The sequence below is a fragment of the Lissotriton helveticus genome, chromosome 4_1 (genome assembly GCF_964261635.1).
Source record: "Lissotriton helveticus chromosome 4_1, aLisHel1.1, whole genome shotgun sequence".
NCBI classification, from domain to species: domain Eukaryota; kingdom Metazoa; phylum Chordata; class Amphibia; order Caudata; family Salamandridae; genus Lissotriton; species Lissotriton helveticus.
In genome coordinates this window covers 327,120,409-327,140,046 of record NC_136063.1, presented here as the reverse complement: position 1 = coordinate 327,140,046, position 19,638 = coordinate 327,120,409, and the positions used below count along the sequence as shown (strand labels likewise).

Here is a 19,638-nt window from a genome sequence, read left to right as displayed (position 1 = left end):
GGAAGTCATCTTCCCAGAGTGAGGGCAGCTAGTGAACATTCATGCCCGATAAGTAAATGACTGGTGGCAGTGAAATTTGGCCTGAAGGCACTATCCTTTAAAGGTAAATACTTAGCTGGGTAGTTTAACAATAGGATGAGTGAATGGTGGAGTCTATAAGCAAGATTTTTCTTGTCCACTGTGGAGAAGACAGCTGCTTGGCACTGTGGAGGTGGGTGCTTTCAATCCCTTTGTTTCTCTTGCAGGCTTTACCATACTTTGGTTAAACTAATCCCTCGCTCTCTTCCAGGACTGTTGTCTGGTGCATACCAACAAAGGCATTCGTGACTTAAATGATCCATATCTAGACCAGTTCGGACTGATACGACATTGGACTCTGCTACTTAAGCCTGCACTTCTCTCCGGTTTTCATACATGCTACCCATAAAAGAGGATTCACTCTGACTAGTTCAAGCAACCCACTTGTGACTACAAAGAGTAAACAATATATGTACGGGCTCAGTGAGCAGGGCACTGTTTTTCCATGTAGGGCAATTGCACCAACTAAGAGCAAATCAAGAACTGAACTTCTGCTGGATATCGGTTTTCCTACACAGACTGGTGACTAAGGAACATTATAGGTAAATGCACTAGTGTTAAAATCTGGAGGACATTTTCTGACCGATCCAGCAAGGAAACCTTAAAGAACTAAGCATATAAAAGGCCATATTAGGCAGCAGAGCGCTGTAGATCAACCGCTGAGCAATGCTTACATTTTGATGGCTAGGACGGGTTACGTTCACATTTCACTGGAAGACCAAATAGATTATGCTGAGACCACAATGTGCGACTTGGAATCTAACTCATTCTAGAAATTGAGTGATTCAAATCTTTGCTTCGTAAATCGCTTGCCACCCCCTGAAAGTTAAATGTTCAGCTGGGTATCCTTGATGAAAGTTGGGTCATGCTCAAAGTCGAGTCCCTTGGGGTAATTCAACAAGTACAGAACCCTCAATGGAAAAGGATTAATCAGATTTAAGAACGTAGGTAAAGCATTAGTTTTATTTACCGGCAATGCTGGTTCCATTTCCTCAGATTTGCGCTTCACTCCTTGTTGTGGAGTTGGTGGTGGAGGCATAGCCGTTTCATCAAGTTGCGTTCTGCTACCTTCCATTATTGTTTCCTGGAGGTGGCTTGGTTCCTCTAAAATAGGCTGATCTGTATTTAAAAAAAAAATACAATATTCAGATGATTGGCTACAAAACTATTTTGTTTAAGTTATTGAATTCCAAAAAGAAAATTAAGACTTCATTATACACAATGTTCTGCTATTCAAAGTACTTTTTTGTAGAAAGAAAATACATAATATTGCTATGAGCTAAGCCAAATTACAAGAGGCAGCAAAGGGGTTATCCCTCCACTCCACCAGTTATATTTGACGATACTGAATTGGTTTGCCATAGTGTGTGCTCCAGAAAAATGCTTCTCTCTGCACTTGTTTCTTCCACATGGCTGCCTCCTGGATGCAGAAGCCCTCAGCGAGAGACAACCTAGTGAAGGCTATAGTAACAAGGGGTCTATGGATCCGAAAGCTTTACATAGAGGTTTGAAACTACCATCCACAACATAGATTTTTAGGTGATTGCACGCTACACACACACACGCCACACACACACACACAGACACACACACACAGACACACACACATATATCTCCACACATTTCCCCCAGATATGAGGCCGCACTTAGTCACTGGTGGGATAACAACCCTTTATTCCTACATATAACTTTATAGATCTACACATGTACACATACTGTAGGAAGCTTACTCTGTATATACTATACCAAAGTAAGGTATTATGTGCCCAGAATACAGTGAACCAGGGTTCCCCAAGGATCAATTCAGCAGTTGTAGTGCATCACCAGTGGCACTAGGGCGGCCGGCTGCAGAGGGTGGGGCGCCAATGTGGCGCCCCAGCAGGTGGCTGCTCACAGGCAGGCCACTTTGTTTTGAGAGACAAGCTCCTAGGGTTAAGGGGAGGGCAAAGGGGGTCCTAAGTTAGCACAAAGACTACACCACCAACGGACGTAGGGTGGCCGGGTGCAGGGTGCTTAGACTGTCAGGAGCCCAATGCAATCAAATGGGGGTTGTCTATGGATTTCGACTGGAGACTTGGTCTAGTAAGTCTTAAAGGGGGGGGTACAAACAGCTGGGCAGGTAAGGAGAAATGTTCCTCGACGTCCGACACCGGCCAAGTCAGTTGCCAAAGGGCTACTGACCTTAAGGTGACTATACCCTTGGTGTGCTCACCCTATGTGGGGGAGTGAGCTCAATCCCTAACCCTGATTGGACAGTACATGCCATCTGCAATATGGTGGGCACCGAAGAGTGGGCTTCACCTCGCCTACCTGAGGGGTGGCGTTGGCAGAGGTGGGCACACCGTCTGGGCTGTTCTAATTTTTAATGCCTGTTTTTCTGTCAAAAAGGGGCGGACAGGAAGGGGGCCTGCTACTGGTAACAGCAGAGGCTGGGAGTCACACTACAAATGGGGCACCACGTGACTCCGCCCTGACATCGCCCGCGAGGATACATAAGTCCTATCCCGGTGCACCTATGTCAGTTGTCTTCTGAGAACTTTTCCACGCCACAACGCGGAGCCATCACTAACAAAACTGTGAGAATACTGGAACAGTGTGCAAAAAACCTTGCTTAACAGAAGGGAAAGAAACAAATGGTGAGTAATAGGGCCAGGTACTGAGGCACCAAGATCTGGAAAGAAAGAACAGGGCACCGCTACTGGAAAGCAATCCTGCAAACAAATACTACAGCCTTCCCGGGGCAGAAGCATGTGAAAAACACACAGCAGACCAGGAAGTCTGCAGACACCGCCTGGAACAGAAAGGGACACTAAGGTCAGAACGGAGAGCAATGACCATTCAACCTCATACTATACCAGCAGGGAAAAAGTCTCCCGAAAGCCAAGGTTGAGACCAGCCAAGGCACCTCAACCCCAAAGGCAGAAGTGCAAGTAACAAAAGGGAAGAAGCACAAGCGAACCCCACGCTGGAGACCAGGGTGCAGGGGCGTAATAGTGCCTATAAAAGTCAAGAATGGAGCAACAAGGCGCGCATCCCCTGAAGGAGGGGGAAAGAAAAGGCACTCGCAAAAGACAACCACCCGGAGGCAGGCGAGTGCAGAAAACCAAGGGGGCCCTCGCAGAACAGGGAGGAAGGGCGGATTGTGAAGGAATCTGCGGCTAGAATTGTCCCTACCAGATACATCGTTACCGAAGCTAAGTAACTCGTACATCTGATAGAGACTACTAGCCGCAGATTCCTTGACGTAGAATAGATACCCTAGCCATACCCAAGGGGAAGGAGGGTCTGCAAGAGGACCTCCCCAGCTCAGGCGAACCCAAGACCCCGGATAGGGGACAAATCGCCGGGACAGAAAAATAACAAATAGTTTCTTACTCGTCGGTGTAGTTTTGCAGCTCGATGATCTTTCTGGATTCACTATGCTGTGCATTATTCCGCGGTCTTGTGGTTGGGTCCGGATTCGTAGTCTTTTCTTTCTTTTTTTGTTTTTTTCGTAGCCCAGGTGGGTTTCGACGTCCCACCTTTTGGTGTTTTTCCGGTGATGTCGGCACGCTTCCTGCGGAAGCTCCCACCCTTGGGCGCCATCTTCGGATTATTTTTTCTCGTGTTCGTTTTGTTACCAAAGTTATGACGATGTTCAACTAAGTATTTTCACCGCTTTAACCTTTAAGGTTTCTTTTTCCAAGTATTGTCTTTGTTTCAACCACCTTTTCTCTCCAGCCTCATCTTTCTGGGGGAGGTGGGTGGGTTCGCTAGTGAATCCAGAAAGATCAAGCTGCAAAACTACACCGACAGGTAAGAAACTATTCGTTTTGCAGCGTGAATCTTTCTGGATTCACTATGCTGTGCATAGACTTTGTAGCAGTTTCTCATGTTTGTGGCGGCTGGGTGGAAGATGAGCGTGTTGAAGCACCCTTTGTCCGACTTGTGCTTCCTTGTTCATCTGTATATCCACACAGTAGTGCTTCGTGAACATGTGCACTGAAGCCCATGTTGTCGCCAGGCATATGTCCTGAATTGGTGTGTTAGCTAGGAAAGCTATCGTAGCTCCTTTTTTCCTGGTAGAGTGGGCACGTGTCCTCTCTGCTAGTTCCTGCCCTGCCCGCTTGTGGTAGAACTGTATCATTTGGGCGATCCATCGTGCAATTGTTCCTTTAGTTACTGGTTTCCCCTGAAACTGTTAGCGAAGGACACAAGGAACTGCTTTGTTTTCCTGTGTTCCTTCGTTCTCTCAATGTAGTGCATGACTGCCCTTCTGGCGTCCAGAGTGTGCAGTGCCCTTTCAGCTCTTGTTGCTGGGTTTTGGAAGAAACTCGGTATTTGTATAGTCTGGATCAAGTGGAACCTTGACACCACCTTTGGCATGAAGTGTGGGTCCGTTCTCATCACCACCCTATCGCTGTGATCTGTATGTAGGGTTCCTGTAGCGTAAGTGCCTGCAGTTCGCTCACTCTGCGCAGTGAAGTGAAGTGATTGTTACCAGGAAAGCCGTTTTCATGGTCAGCATTTCTAGGGAGGCCTTGTGAATTGAATTGGTTCGAAAGGTTCCTTCATGAGTTCCGTTAGGACTGGGTTAAGTTTCCATGCAGGTGGTGGCACCCTCTTTGGCGGTGCGATACTCTTTGCTCCCTCCAGGAATCGCTTAACGACCTGTGATGTGAAGAAACTCTTGCACGTGTCTCCTCTCGTGTAAGCGACTATCGCTGCCAAGTGAACCCTCAGAGAGGATGAGCTCAGATTTCTGTCGAGCAGGTGCGTGAGGTACTTTAGCACTGTCGAGTCCTTTTTCATCTTGTTGTGTAGCTTTTCCCTCCTGCACCACAGTGTAAATCTCTTCAATTTTGCTACGTAGCACTTCCGTGTGCTGGGTCTTCATGCCTCCCGAAGTACCCTTAGGGTGCTTTGTGGCAGTTTCAAATGCGCAAACTCTATGTCCTCAGGAGCCACGCTACGAGGCTCCGGCTCTCTGGCTCCGGGTGCAGCACTTCTCAGTTTTGCATGGAGAGTAGGTCTTTTCTCCTCCCGAATCTGTGGGTTGCGCTCTGTGTCATCTCCATGATCTCCGAGTACCATGTCTGCCTGGCCCACTGCGGTGCTACCAGTATCCGGGTCATGTCGCTCGCTCTGCACTTGCTGAGTACCTTGTGTATCAGTGGTATTGGGGGAAAAGCGTAAGCAAATGTCCTGGACCAGTCTATTCATAGGGCATTCCCCAGGGAGCCCTCCCCGGGCTGCCTGGATGCGAAGTTTTGGCATTTTGCATTCTGGCGTGTTGCAAATAGGTCTACAGACGGTGTCCCCCACCTGCTGAAGAGCCTCCTTGTCTCTTGTGCATTGAGTTCCCACTCGTGGGATACCGATGTCTGTCTGCTGAGTCAGTCTGCTTCTACATTGTCCTTCCCTAGCAGATGTATGGCTAGCAGGTCTATTTTGAGTGGTATGGCCCATCTCCATATCTCCTGCGCTAGTTTTGAAAAGCGGAGCCGATTGTGTACCCCCCTGCTTGTTGATGTAAAACATCGCTGTTGTGTTGTCTGTCTGGATCAACACTCTCTGGTTCTTCTGGGACGCGTCTGTGGTAATGGTCACTGTTGGCGTTGGTGGCGTCAGAGGCTTCCCCCTTGTTATGTTCCCCATGTTATCTCTTTCTGCACTGCGTGCGTTACAACCACTAGATCCTCCCAACGACCTGTAGCTTGTGACCATTGATCCTGTAGCTATTCCTGTAAGGTCTCATGTGGAGCCGTACGTTTGGCACTAGGTGTATGCATGATGCCATCATGCCCATGATTTTGCTCGCTGTCCTCACTGTCCGAGCTTGCCCCTTGTGGTAGAGCTGTGTCTCCCTCAAGAGCGCTATCGTTCTCTTCTCGCTGGGGAACACCTTGCTCTGTAGGGTGTCGATCTGTGCTCAAAGAAAGATTTTTATTTGTTCTGGATCCAGGGAGGATTGTCCCCAATGGATGGAGAATCCTAGATTCATCAGTGTGTTGGTCACTCTCTGTGCGTGCTGCTTGCACGTTTTGTATGAGCTTGCTTTGATCAGCCAGTCGTCCAGGTAAGGATACACGTGTATCCCTTCCCTTCGTAGGTGTGCGGAGACTGTTGCGAGGCACTTTGTGAAAACCCTTGGTGCCGATTTGAGTCCGAACGCCAGGGTTGTGAACTGGTAGTGGTCTTCTCCTATGATGAATCTGAGGAGGTGCTTGTGGCCCCTGTTCATTGGGATATGCAGGTAGGCATCCTTTAGGTCTATGGTGACCATGAAGTCCCAGTCTTCCTCCCACTGGTCTTACATGTACAGAGGTGTCTAGTTCGTGTAACTCCTGTCCGATGTGTTTGTGCTTCACCCTGGGAGTTTTTGCTTGGGTGGGCACATGGAGTTTTATTGAGTCACTTAGAGGCGGGTTGCTGTCCCCCTCTCATTCTGTCCACGTCCATTCCCTCTCCCGCGAAAGGACTGGCCTCTAGGTTGGTACTGCAAGGACTGTTTTTGCTGCCCCTGCTGTGTCTGGGTGTCTGCTTGGTGCGTTTGTTGGAACGCCTGGTGTGATGTTCCTGGGTGGTTTCCTCCCCTCCGGTCTTCGTGAGGGGGTGCTCCTTTTAGTACCTCTGAACTGCAGTGCCCCCATGGATCTTGCTTTTTCATTATTCTTCTTCAGTTGACTGAGCTTCTCGTCAACTGGAGCCCCGAACAGCGTTTCTCCGTTGAACGGTGTGTTGAGGATGCTGTGCTGCACCTCTGGCTTGAAGCCTGAAATTCTGAGCCAGGCTTGCCTTCTTTCCGTGATGCCCATCATCATGAGCCTGCTGGAGGTGTCTACTCCGTCCAGGGCAGTCTTGAGGCAAGAATTGGCTACATTCTTCCCCTCTTCGACAAGGTTCTCCGCTCTTGGCTTGAATTCCTGTGGCATGTTCTTTATTAACTGGCCCAGCTCTTCCAGGATCTGGTATTGGTGTCTGTTGAGCAGTGCATTGGAATTCGCCATGCGCCAGTGCATTGCGGCATTCCGTTAAATTCTTCTCCCCACCAGGTCCATCCTCCTGCTTTCTTTTTCTGGAGGTGGCCCAGAAGTGGTAGGCACATTGGTCCTCTTTCTTGCCGTGGCTGCGATGATAGAGTCTGCTGAGACCAATACCTGAATGTAGGGTGGGTCTTTGGAGGAATGTTTATACTTTTTCTCCGTCCTGGGAGTGACGGCTTTGCATGTGGCTGGTTCTTTGAAAACCTCTTTTCCCTGTGCCATGACACTGTCGAGCATGGGCAGGAACTGGCTCCTTGTTTGTGTGACGGGAGCAGTGTCTCTAGAAGGAAGTCTGCTTTCTGCTTCTCTTCGTCGAGTTTTACCTTGAAAACTGCAGCTGCATTCCTGATGACTGTGTTGTAGACTCCGATGTTATCCGGCGGCGAGGGCCTCGAGGGATAAGTGTTGACGGCTTCCTCTGGACTCTCGGTGTCGACGTCCTGCCAATCTGTATCCTGAGCCTCCGAGGATGCAGACCAGAGGAGTGTCCTGCGGTCGTCGTCTCCTTCCTCGTCGTAGTAGGAGGCCTCCTCCTCCTCTTGGTCGTCGAAGGTCACGACCATCGACTGTCCTTCGACGTCTTAGTCCTCCTCCTCGGTTTCCTCGACCACCTGTAGCCTAGGTTTCGTCAGGATTGTGTATTCCTTCATCCTGGCGTCAAAATCTTTTTTCCGCTGCAGGAGGTTTTCCATCTCGGCCTCGAGCCGGTTTTTCTTTTTCTCCATTCCGGCCGCGTGATCTGCGACGAATGGGCCGGCCGATCTTTTCGGCGCCGAGCCGACTTTCGTCGTCGAAGGTTTCGGAGTCGAGCTGGTTCTCGGGACCTTCATTGGCGCTGGATCGCCCTTCGGGTCCTTTTCCCTCAGCGTGAAACGCTCCTTTTCGGGGGCGATTTTCGACGTCTTCTGCTGTTCTCCAGCTCTCGGCGCCTGGGAGTCCTTCTCAGGGGATCCGCTGTGCCTTGGTGTAGCCGCGGACGCCGAAGTTCTCGGCGTCGGCTCTTTCGAGGTTTTGCCCTCAATTTTTCGAGACTCAGTGCCTTAGGGGCCGTAGAGTTTCCTACCTTCTTTGGAGTCTTCGTAATATCAGTCTCTACGACCGTGTAGCGACCGTGTTCGGCGGCGGCATTGTCCTCCTCGTCTGATGATAGCCCCAGGTCTCGAAGGGACAGTGGCTGTCCCTTGCCCTGCATGGTGGCGTTGGCTATCCTCTCCTTTTCTCACTCGAAGAGTCTTCGGCGTGAAGACTGAGCAGGCGTTGCAGTCGTCGCTCTCGTGGTCGACCGGTAGGCAAAGGTTGCAAATCGGGTGCTGGTCCTTCTGCGCGTACTTGTGTTGGCAGAATTTGAATGGAGTGTTGTCCATCTCATGCGTTCAGGGGGGCCCCCTGAGCTTGCATTCTCCGATTGACGTCGAAGTTCTCGAACTTCTTCTACTCCGTCATCCTCTTCGATGGTGTATTCTTTTGTAGTCTTCTCAATCTCTTTTCTTGCAAAAAGTGCGTATTTTCTTCTTTTTTCTCCCAAAATGTCTGGAGCCCTTTCGGGAACGATCCAGACCCAACCGCGGAAAAAAGAATCTGAAGATGGCGCCCAAGGGTGGGAGCTTCTGCAGGAAGCGTGCCGACGTCACCGGAAATACACCAAAAGGTGAGACGTCGACGCCCACCTGGGCTACGAAAAAAAAAAAAAAAGAGAGAAAGAAAAGGCTACAAATCCGGACCCAACCACAAGACCGCGGAATAATGAACAGCATAGTGAATCCAGAAAGATTCACACTGCAAAACTCCATACTCTCCAACAGGGGTGGAATTTCTAGTTGAAGTACTGGACAGTGTAGCTTTTTATAGGCTGCATTATCTGTCTTTAAATTCTCTCGTAAGTGTCTGTGCAGTTCTGCATTTTTTCGACACTTTAAGAGATTATTTTTGATTGCTCCGGGGTCCACGCACATGGGCGGGACTATTCACTAGATTATGACTATAACAGATACCACTACTACAGAACTGGAGTTACAGGACAGAAACTACTCCTTCTGTAGTAGGGGATCTCTGTGTATAGTCATAATCTAGTGAATAGAATGGCAAGCCCATCCCCACACCTAAGCGGCGGTGGAGAAACGAGAAATAACACCACTATTGTGCGAACAGATTTCGCAGCGAAGCCTGCCCAACCTGAGCGTCTGCCTTGGCATCAGTGTCCAGGCAGTAATGCTTAGCAAAGGTATGAACCGACTTCCAAGTGGCCGCCTTGCAGATTTCTGCAATTGGAACATTACGAAGCAAAGCCGTCGTGGCAGCTTTGCCCCTGGTGGAATGAGCCTTAGGTTTGCCCCCTAAGGTCTTATTAGCTTTTTGGTAACACAATTGTATGCAGGACACAATCCACCTCGAGATGGACTGTTTAGAGGTAGCAAGACCCGTCCTGACTGATCCATAATTGATAAACAATTGGTCTGACCTACGAATATCCTTGGTTTTATCCAGATAAAATTTCAACACCCTCTTAACATCCAGGGAATGTAAAGACCTTTCCGCTGGAGATGAAGGATTCTGAAAAAACGTAGGCAAAGTTATAGTCTGGTTGACATGAAAATCAGAAATCACCTTGGGAAGAAATTTAGGGTGAGTACGCATAACAACCTTAGCAGCATGAAATACAGTATAAGGTTCTTGGCAACAACGCCTGAATTTCACTCACCCTGCGGGCCGATGTAATGGCCACGAGGAACGCCGCCTTCCAGGGCAGATGCTGCAACGAAGCCTTACGAATAGGTTCAAAAGGCTCCTTCATCAGTCTGGACAGCACCACATTCAATTCCCATGAAGGCGAAGGAAGCCTGACAGGAGGGAACACTTTCTTCAAGCCTTCCAAAAAGTCTTTGATCACAGGGATCTGGAAGAAGGAAGTCTGTGAAGGGCATTTCCTGTAGGCAGTCAAAGCAGCCAGATGGACCTTAATGGAATGGACATTAAGGCCAGACTGCGCCAGATGTAGAAGGTATGGAAGGATTACATCTTCCTTACACGTCGTCGGGTCATAGTTCTTGGACTTGCACCAGATACAAAACCTCTTCCACTTGTAAGCATAAGAAGTCCTAGTGGAAGGTCGCTTAGCCTCCTTCAGTATGTCCATGCAATCTTCTGGGAGATTAACATGGCCATATTGCACTCTCAGGAGCCATGCCGCCAAACTCAAAGGCGAGAGGTTGGGCTGCAACATCTGCCCCCCGAACTTCGTGAGAAGGTCCGGTCTGCACGGCAACTTCACGTGAGGAAGGAGAGACCGGTGAAGCACGTCCGTGAACCACCACTGCCTGGGCCATTCCGGGGCAATCAGTATCATCCGCGCCCTGGACTGGGACAGCTTGATGAGAACCGTCGGAATCAGGGGAATGGGCGGAAAAGCGTACAGAAAGCTGTTCTACCAGTTGATCCATAACGCATTCCCCAGCGTCCCCGGCTGGTAGTACCTGGAGGCGAAGTCTCGGCATTTGCTGTTTTCTGCGGTGGCGAACAGATCTACGTCTGAAGTTCCCCACCTTGCGAAGACCTCTCCTAGTACTTCGTCGTTTATGACCCATTCGTGGTTTTCCTGAATCAGTCTGCTCAGCGCGTCTGCCTGAACATTCTGCACACCTGGCAGATGAGTAGCCGTTATCGTCAGTCCTCGAGCCAGAAGCCAGTGCCAGATCGCCTGCGCCTCCTGCGACAGGGTGCGTGATCTCAAACCCCCCGCTTGTTGAGGTAATACATCGTGGTCGTATTGTCCGTCTGTACAAGCAGAGAGTTGGTCTGAAAGGACGGGCGAAAAGCCTTCAGTGCCAAGTAAACAGCTCTGAGTTCCAGGAAATTGATGTGGTACGTGGACTCCGTCGGGGACCACGTCCCTTGAATCTGTAAATCTCCGGAGTGCGCTCCCCATCCCTGGAGAGAAGCATCCGTCACGATAGTCTGAGTGGGAATGTCCTTGTGGAAGGGAACCCCTCTGAGGAGATTCTCCGCTGAACACCACCACTTTAGAGACTGAAGAGCATGCAGAGACAGTCTTATCTTGTCGTCCCAAGATCCTCTCCTCTGGTCCCGTTGATCCTCCAAGCACTCCTGCAGCGGTCTCATGTGCAGCCGCGCATGTGGCGTCAGTAAGATACAAGAGGCCATCGATCCCAGTAGAGAAGACACCGTCCTCACTGTTGTAGATGGAGTGGACATAAGAGCCTGAGCCTTCCGAAGGAGTGATAACCGTCGCTCCTCCGAAGGAGACACGCTTGCTGACAGCATATTGATGGTGGCTCCCAGGTACTGGATGCACTGGACCGGAGTCGGGACAGACTTGGACATGTTGATGTGCAACCCCAGCTTGTTCAATAGAACGCACATCTTCTGGAAGTGTGCTTGAGCTTCCGAGGAGGAGGCCTTGATCAACCAATCGTCCAGGTACGGGTAGACAAACACCTTGTTCTTCCTCAGGTGTGCTGCTACCACTGCCATGCACTTCGAGAAAGTTCTGGGCGCAGACTTCAGCCCGAATGGAAGTACCGTGTACTGATAGTGATTGGTGCCGACTTGGAATCGCAGGAACTTCCTGTGTTTGTGTGCAATGGGCACATGGAAGTACGCATCCTGTAGGTCTATTGCACATAGCCAGTCCCCCTGTTGCAACTGAGGATAAATATGATGCAACGACAGCATGCTAAACTTTTCTCTGCGAATCCACTTGTTTGCCTGTTGCAAGTCCAGAATGGGCCTGAACTCGTTCTTGTCCTTCTTGCGGACCAGAAAGAACCGGGAGTACAGACCTCTTCCTCTTTGAGACAGAGGAACGTCTTCTATCGCCCTTTTCCTTAACAGGATATCTGCCTCTGCCTGGAGCTCGGGCAGTTGATATTGCGAGCTGACCGGAGGAATCGATGGAGGAGGGCTAGTGAACCGAAGACTGTATCCATTGCAAACAATATTCAGCACCCACTTGTCCTGAGTAATTTTTCTCCACTCTGCCAGAAAAAATTTAACGCTTCCCCCCACCGGAGCGGGTAACGGATGAAGGGGAAGTAACCGCTCAGGGTCGAGACCCGGCCGGGCCTTTGTTAGCTGTAGAGGACTGCTGTCCACCTCTACCCCTCTGGCGTTTTTGGAAGGGTCTCCAGAACTGCTGCTGTTGTTGCTGCTGCTGTTGTCCCGAAGACTGTCCTCGTCCCTTTCCCTGCGCACCGAACCGTCTCTGGAACGGGCGGTAGGACTTCTTGTCTTTGGGCTTTTCCAAGCACACAGCCGTCAAGGTCTCCGCCTTCATGCGGGCCATCTCATCATCGGCATGTTTTCCGAACAGTGTTTCTCCGGAAAAAGGCAGATAGGCCACCCGCTGCTGGGCCTCCGGCTTGAGTGACGTGAGCCGTGGCGGCGCTGGTTGATCCCGTGACAGTAGCCATGGGCCGCCAACAGGGAGATATCCGCAGCCGCGCTGATGACTTGGTTTGAAACCAGCATCCCTTCCTGAAGTATTTCTTGGAAGTCCTCCCTCTTGTCAAGTGGCAGAAGGTCCGTGAACTGCTCTATGGAATCCCACAGTGCACGGCCGTACCGCCCCAGCAATGCCGAATCGCTGGAGGCTTTCATGGTCGTGGAAGAAGTCCCACAAGCCTTCCTTCCAGCCGAATCAATCCAACGGCTTTCTTTATCAGGCGGCACGGTGGAGGACGGGGAGGTAGAATGTAACTTCCTGGCCGACGTCACTATTACGGGTCCATCCGCAGGAAGGCGGGTCCGAATCCGGTGCTCTGTACTTCAGAAGTCGGGAGGGAGCGGCCTTCACCACCGCAGGCGTAAGGAACAGCTCCTCCGCAGGTTCAACCAACCCTGGCACCAAAGGCAGCAGAGGGCGAGACAGATGCTTCTTGTGAAGTGTCTCGAATATCACGGACGTCGTAGGTGTAGGAGCCGTCACCGTGATGCCCAGTTTCGAAGCCCCCCTCAGGAGAACTTCCTGGAACGTGCTGATGTCGTCCACCGGAGACACCCTTGTCTCCGGGGAATCCGATAGGGTCGGCGAATATGAGCGAGTCTTGGAGGAGTCCGTACGGGACCTGGATCCTCGCCTCCTATGGCGATGCCTAGATCTAGTGGAGGACCTGTGTTGACTCCTTGACCTTCCTCTCCGTCCGGAGCGTAACCGCGATTTCCTAGGTCTGGGACGCTGCGCCGGTTTCCCCGGGGCGGGAGTCCTGGGCTTGGATGGGGCCTGCGGCTTAGGAGTCCCCTTGGGAGGGGTCGGAAGCCTTGGCAACGAGACCGACCTCGGAGGAACCGGGGGCGGCATATCATGCCCCTGAGGCCGAGGTACAGGAGGAGGCAGCGGAGGCAAAGGAGGGGGGGTCTGAGCCCTCGGAGGGAGACCCCTCGGCAACGGAGGCGGAGGTGTAACATGCGTCTGCGATGGAGTATACACCTCGGAGTACACCGATCCCGGTGATCCGCCTTCCTTTCCAGACCTGGACCTTGGCGAGCCTCCCACAGCATCAGGCCTCTCACCACGCTTCTTCGACGTCGAAGAACGGTGACCAGACAGCGAGCGCAGGTCCCTAGACGTCGACCGTCTTCCACGCCTTGACGGCGACCTCGTCTGCCTCGACGGCGACTTCGACCGTTGACGGCGACCTCTTGCGCCTCGACGGCGACCTCTTGCGCCTCGACGGCGACCTCTTGCGCCTCGACGGCGACCTCTTGCGCCTCGACGGCGACCTCTTGCGCCTCGACGGCGACCGTTTCCTCTTCGCCGACGGCGAACGGCGTTGTCGCTTCGACGGCGAGCGCCGACGCCGGGCACTTCGACGTCGATCACTCAACGTCGACGATGATGACGACGAAATTGTCAAAGGAGACTTCGACGCCGGTCTGTGCAACTCCCTCGACGTCGCTTCGACCCAGAGCCCTGGGGAGACGGGGAACAGACCGTAGTCATCCCTCTCGACGTCGTAGTCAGTGCCACCGACTCAGACGGAGAATGGGAACGTTTGCTGGTCTTCCTGCCCCTGGGGAGCCCCCCAGAGGCCACAGCATGGGCAGAATAAGCCCCTCCAGACCCACCTTGCGCCTCCAATCTTCTTTCCTCGAGGCCCTGAAGCCTGATCTTCTGTCTTTCCTTCAGGGTCCTGCCAGAGAAGCCTTTAAATCTCACACTCCTCTGGATTGTGGGAAGAGGGAAGGCAGAGGATACACACCTCATGGGGATCTGATTTTGACTTCATCCTGGAGCACTCCGGGCATTTGTCAAATAATGCAGGCATATTTGACTTCAAAAGGAGCAAAACAACAAGAACAGCACCAAAGTACTTAAAAGCACTTAACTTGAACAACAAAGTGAAAAATCACCAATAAACCCTTGAAAAAGGGAGAGCTCAATGCTCCAGGGTCCTGCTTGCAGGAGCCGGAAAAAAGAACTGAAAGTAAATGGGACCTGCAGTGCATTCTGGGATACTGTGAAGTTCTGGAAGGTTCTCTTAAAGGCACAGTATCCTGTTCTGAGCCACATAATGGCAGCCTATGGGGCTTGTCTGTCCAGGTCCTCCTCTCTATCGTTCCAGAGGCTGTTTGCGGTTAAAGCAAGGGAAATCTGTACAGGCTTTGCTGTTTTGTGGATTTTGTGTTGGAATTTCTAGTTGAAGTACTGGACAGTGTAGCTTTTATAGGCTGCATTATCGGTCTTTAAATTCTCTCTTAAGTGTCTGAAGTTCTGCATTTTTTTGACACTTTAAGAGATTATTTTTGATTGCTCCGGGGTCCACGCACATGGGCGGGACTAGGGTCCACGCACATGGGCGGGACTATTCACTAGATTATGACTATAACAGAGATCCCCTACTACAGAACCCAATGGTCTGTAGTGACCAATTCCCAATCTTGTAGAAAATGAGTAAGCCGACCCCCCACAGGACCAGCATGAGAATATGGGATCTAGGGCGTCTGTGCTGTGGTAAGAGGGGAGAGGTAGCGGAGGGAGGAGGAGGAGGGCTGACGACCTCGTGGGCGACCTCTGTTCCTGCCCCTGCTGAGGCTGTCTATGTCCGAAAGGACGACCTTCCAAAGCCCCAGAACTTCCTATATGAAGAACCCCTAGACGGTGTCTGCAGACCCAGGGACTTGGCTGTAGCCAGGCTTTCTTTAAATCTTTCCAAAGCTGCATCTGCCTTTTCCCCCAAAAAGTCCAGAATCATCAAATGGGAGGCCCAAAACATTTGCCTGGACATCCTGAGAAAATTCTGATGACTTAAGCCAGGCACTTCTTCTAGATGCAACCGCAGACCCCATTATCCTGGCTACAGAATCCGCTGTATCAAGGCCACTCTGAATCACTTGTTTAGCAGCCGCCTGAGTGTCAGACAAAACCTCAACGTTCTTTCTGTCCTCCTCCTATAACTTTGGGGCTAGTTGTCTAGCAGAATCCATCAAGGCATGGATGTATCTGCCCAAAAGGCAAGTGGCATTGGGGGACTTAAGAGCCACAGAAGATGATGAAAACCCCTTTTTAGCAGTCTGATCCAGCCACTTATACTCTACCACCTGGAGTCTGTGGAACAGCCCCAGCCGATCTCTTTGATCAGGCAGCTTGAATAACCAAGCTCTCAGGAGCAGGATGAGAGGATAAAAACTCAGAATTCTCCTGGAGCCGTCCTAGATCTATCTTCTGGCAACTGACCTTGAGACTGCAGGAGCTGAACAGGGTTTTTGCCAAACTTCCAAAAGTGGCTCAGTAATAGCCTCATTAAATGGAAGCAAAGGTTCAATTACTGCAGAAGGAGAGTGAAGTACTTCGGTCAGGATATTAGACTTAAATTCCGTTGTCGGGAGTTGCAAATCCAAAAGATCAGCCGCCTTATGAATCACGTTGTGGTAAGGAACCACATCTTTGGAGGAAACCTCTGAATGAGGAGAGAGTTGCAATTCTGGTAATAACTCCAAACCACTTGCCTGTCTTAGGTCTTCAAAAAAGTCTGACTCTTGAAGTTCTCCTTCCATCTCATCCTCCCTATAATGCTTCTTCCAGCAATCTCAGTGCCTCCCTCTGGACCTTATCTTCGGGGGCAACGGAGTCGCACTGATCCAATGGCGTCGTGACCGGCATCGAACCCGGATCCAAGGGCACATTTGAAGTTGACCGAGGTCGAACTTATGGCGCCGGAGATGGAGGGATCGACATCTATCGGCGCCGGAGTCTATGTTCTCGGCGCCGGGAAATGCCAATTAGGAGCCGCAGGCATAAATGGCATGAAGAGAGCTGGAGCATACGCTTGAGGTACTCCCAAATTGAATGCCATGGGACCCGAAGGTGCACCAGAGGGGTACATTGCCCTCGCAAAGACATCGTACATCGCATGAAGGTAATGCGTCGGGTCTTGCTCTGGACCAGGAAAAGGAGGGTACTCGCCTGGAATACGCTCAGGCACAGGCGTCAACGGACTCGGGCCTGCCGGCGCCGACTGTGGATCCACTGGAGTCGATGGCCTTTCAGGCTCTGGAACCTCTTCTACCGGAGCCAAAGAATGCCCCGGAGAAGGTAAAGGACTGCGCCGGTGAAGTCACAGGAGAAGATACTCTTACCGGGGAAGGTGAAGGAGATGCATAGTCCTTTCGATGTCTATGAGCCTTCAAAGCCGACGACTGATTATCTTCCTTATTCGGACAGCGTCGAGAACCATGCCTCTTCTTTTTCTTATGTTTCTTGGACCTTGAAGCATGGCCCGTCATAGACTTCGAGCCCGATCTCGATTTAGTCTTCGACCTCCTCGGGCCCCTCTTTTCTTTACGCATTTTAGCCATACACAGCTTGGCTTCCCTTTCTTTCAGAGCCTTCGGGTTCATCTTCCTGCAGGAAGGACACTCCGACATCATGGTCCGATGACAAACACCATACGCAATCGTCGTGAGGATCTGTTATGGACATGTGTTCACCGCACTCCCTGCAAGGCTTGAATCCTGATTGTCACGACATCCTTGAAGAGAATAAAATATAGAACAGGATACAAACTGGAAAACACAAAGTAACAAGCTACGGAGAGTCCCAAACACAGTTGGCGTCGACGGCGCAGAAAAAGGGAACCGACGTCATCAAGTCGACAAGGCTCTCTTATGGCTCCAGTGACGTCAGTGAGGTCGCGTGCGAAGTCGTGCCTCTGTGACGTCGTCTACGTCCTCGTCGGCGTGGAGAGCTACAAAAGTTTCCTAATGTTGCTGGCGCAGGGGATATACACAAGGTGAGGAATCCACTGGCAGATGTATCCATCAGAATGCTGATCCACTGCCACAGTGAGGGGAAAAGCACAGGTAGGAGCGCACAGTACCTTATCTGCTGCCTACGCACTGCAAGTAGTTATCTTGACCCAGACAGGCACCTACACACGCAGCAGTGCAGGTCGAAGGTAGTGTAGTGTCACCCACTAGGCCAAGACAGTGTCTGTGCATGAGTTCTGAGTACTATCCACCAAATCTGAAGTGGTGCAAGATGATGCCACAGAGGTGATCATTTCAATCAGTGCCCTGGCCCCCTCCGGCTTTTGATCCTCTTCTCCAAGGTCCAGCAGTAACGGGTGCAGGGGTGTCCTTGGGTGTCAGGTTTTTTTTCTTACCAGAGCAGACGAGGGGGCCTGTACGTGGGCCTAAGTGCAGAGGCTGCAGGTGATGTCTAGGAGTCCAGGAGGGGTGAAACCACGATGGACTCTAGCTCTGAAGGTTTGGGGGACCTTGTAGACACCGTTGGAGCACTTCAACTCTGGCTGGGAGCGAAAGGTACAATGTTAACTTCAGGTGTAGGGTTTTGCCTGTTCTGAAGGCCTCAGGTCTTCTTTTGGAGTTTCTTTAGAACAGGTCTGCTGTTGACCAGGGGTCTTGAGTCCTTTTGAAAGGCAGGCGGTCATCCCAGGTTTCTAGAGTTAACAGTTGCAGGACTAGTCTACATTGGTGTAGTTTGAGGGGAGATCCAGACAGGCTGGCAGGGTTGGTACCAGGTCAGCTGCTGCTTCTCTCCTCTGCTTTTGCGGCTCTTCAGTGTCCTCTTAGGTTGTCAGGATTCGCTTCTCGGGTGCCAAGGGCTCCCCTTAACACTGAAGTTAGTGGAGTGTAGAGTAGTAGCCAATGGGCTACTGACGCTTGGTGTCACTGCACTCCCCTATATGGCCACTTCCTGTGGGAAGTGGGCATAACCCAGTCCCAGTATACCTAAATATGCCCTCATAAAGATGGCTACTTCTGAAAATTGCGTTCAACTCACAGTAGCCCACCTTAGGGGTGGTACTAGCTTGAAGGTGGCACGCCTACCTGACTAGCTTTTTTTGCTCCCTGTTCATGTGCCAAGGGGGTCTTGGAGAAAGGATGGTGGCTTCCTCTTCTGTTAGGAAAGCCAGATTCACATTCCAAAGGGAAGCAGTTCTTTGAAGCTTGTCGGCCCAAGGAGGCTAATCAGCAGGTCATCCTGTGGGAGGGGGTGTTACACTTCCCAGACAGGCCTTAGTTCTGAGTCTCCTGAGAGCAAAGGCTCTCGCCCTAGGAGGTCAGAACAGCATCTCAGGTGGCAGGCTGTTAGAAACCAGTCAACAAGTGCACCAGAGACTAGTAGGTTTTCAGGTGGCACCTCTAAGGTCCCTCTGGGTGCATGTATTGGTAAATCCAACACTGGCATCAGCGAGGGGTTACCAATATGGACATTGGATAACGAACATCCCTACTTTCAGTGAAGTCATCATGTAGCTGGGAAAAATCGCTTTCACCAGAGTTGAGCACATGCTTTAAAATGTCTTCCCTGGTCACTTGTACTGGCAGTACTATGACTGACCAGCACAAGCTCGTGCAGCTATGCCCTCAAAAGTAATATTTAGCACCCTGCCTTGGGCAGTCAGGCCTTCTGTAGATGTCGCTTACTGTAAGAAAGTGGCTCTGTATATACTGGAACAAAGTACGGTGCAGTGTGCACAGAGTCCACAGTCCCCAGAGGTTTGGCAGAGGCTAAAGTTTGATACAACCTTACTCTCTAAAGTGGTAGCTTGGTCGAGCAGTAAGAAAGTATCAGAGGACAGTGTAAAGCATTTGTTGCAACTCTAGGCCAATTGTTTTGTATCAAAATATATATTTGTTTTATTTTTAGAACCAACAAGGTATCAAAATAGACTTTCTCAGAATGAGTTACTGTAGTTAAATACTTTTCAAATAGGCAATAGACTTTTTGATTAAAATAGTTACAGTTGTTGCAATAGGCAACACAATTTCAAACAATGCAACATTGAGCTTAATGGGAATTTCTAGTTAAATGCAATTAGTTACTGTAGGAGAGTAGGGTCTGCAATCCTATGATCACCCAGATTTTTGCTTTTTGCTGCACTGGTTTACGACTTTCCCTGGCTGTGGGCCTGCTAATCAGACCCACAGCCTAGCTGTTCTCTCTATCCAAATTGTACTCAGGTACTGAATTGGCACTGGGCCCTCTCCAAGTCCCTGTACCCAGGGCTGAGGTGTACCCAGAAGTCTCCCAGGGGCTGAAGCATGTATTATGCCA

General features: G+C 50.7%; 1 protein-coding gene across 3 annotated transcripts in view; it reads right to left on the bottom strand.

Moving 5' to 3' along the window:
* RAD21 (RAD21 cohesin complex component) overlaps window positions 1-19,638 on the bottom strand; it is a 337,501-nt gene that overhangs the window by 72,395 nt on the left and 245,468 nt on the right. For all 3 annotated transcript variants that reach the window (XM_078686859.1, XM_078686858.1, XM_078686860.1), the window contains exon 11: window positions 1,049-1,197. In XM_078686859.1, the coding sequence (XP_078542985.1) occupies window positions 1,049-1,197 (149 nt within the window). The remainder of the gene's footprint in view (window positions 1-1,048; window positions 1,198-19,638) is intronic.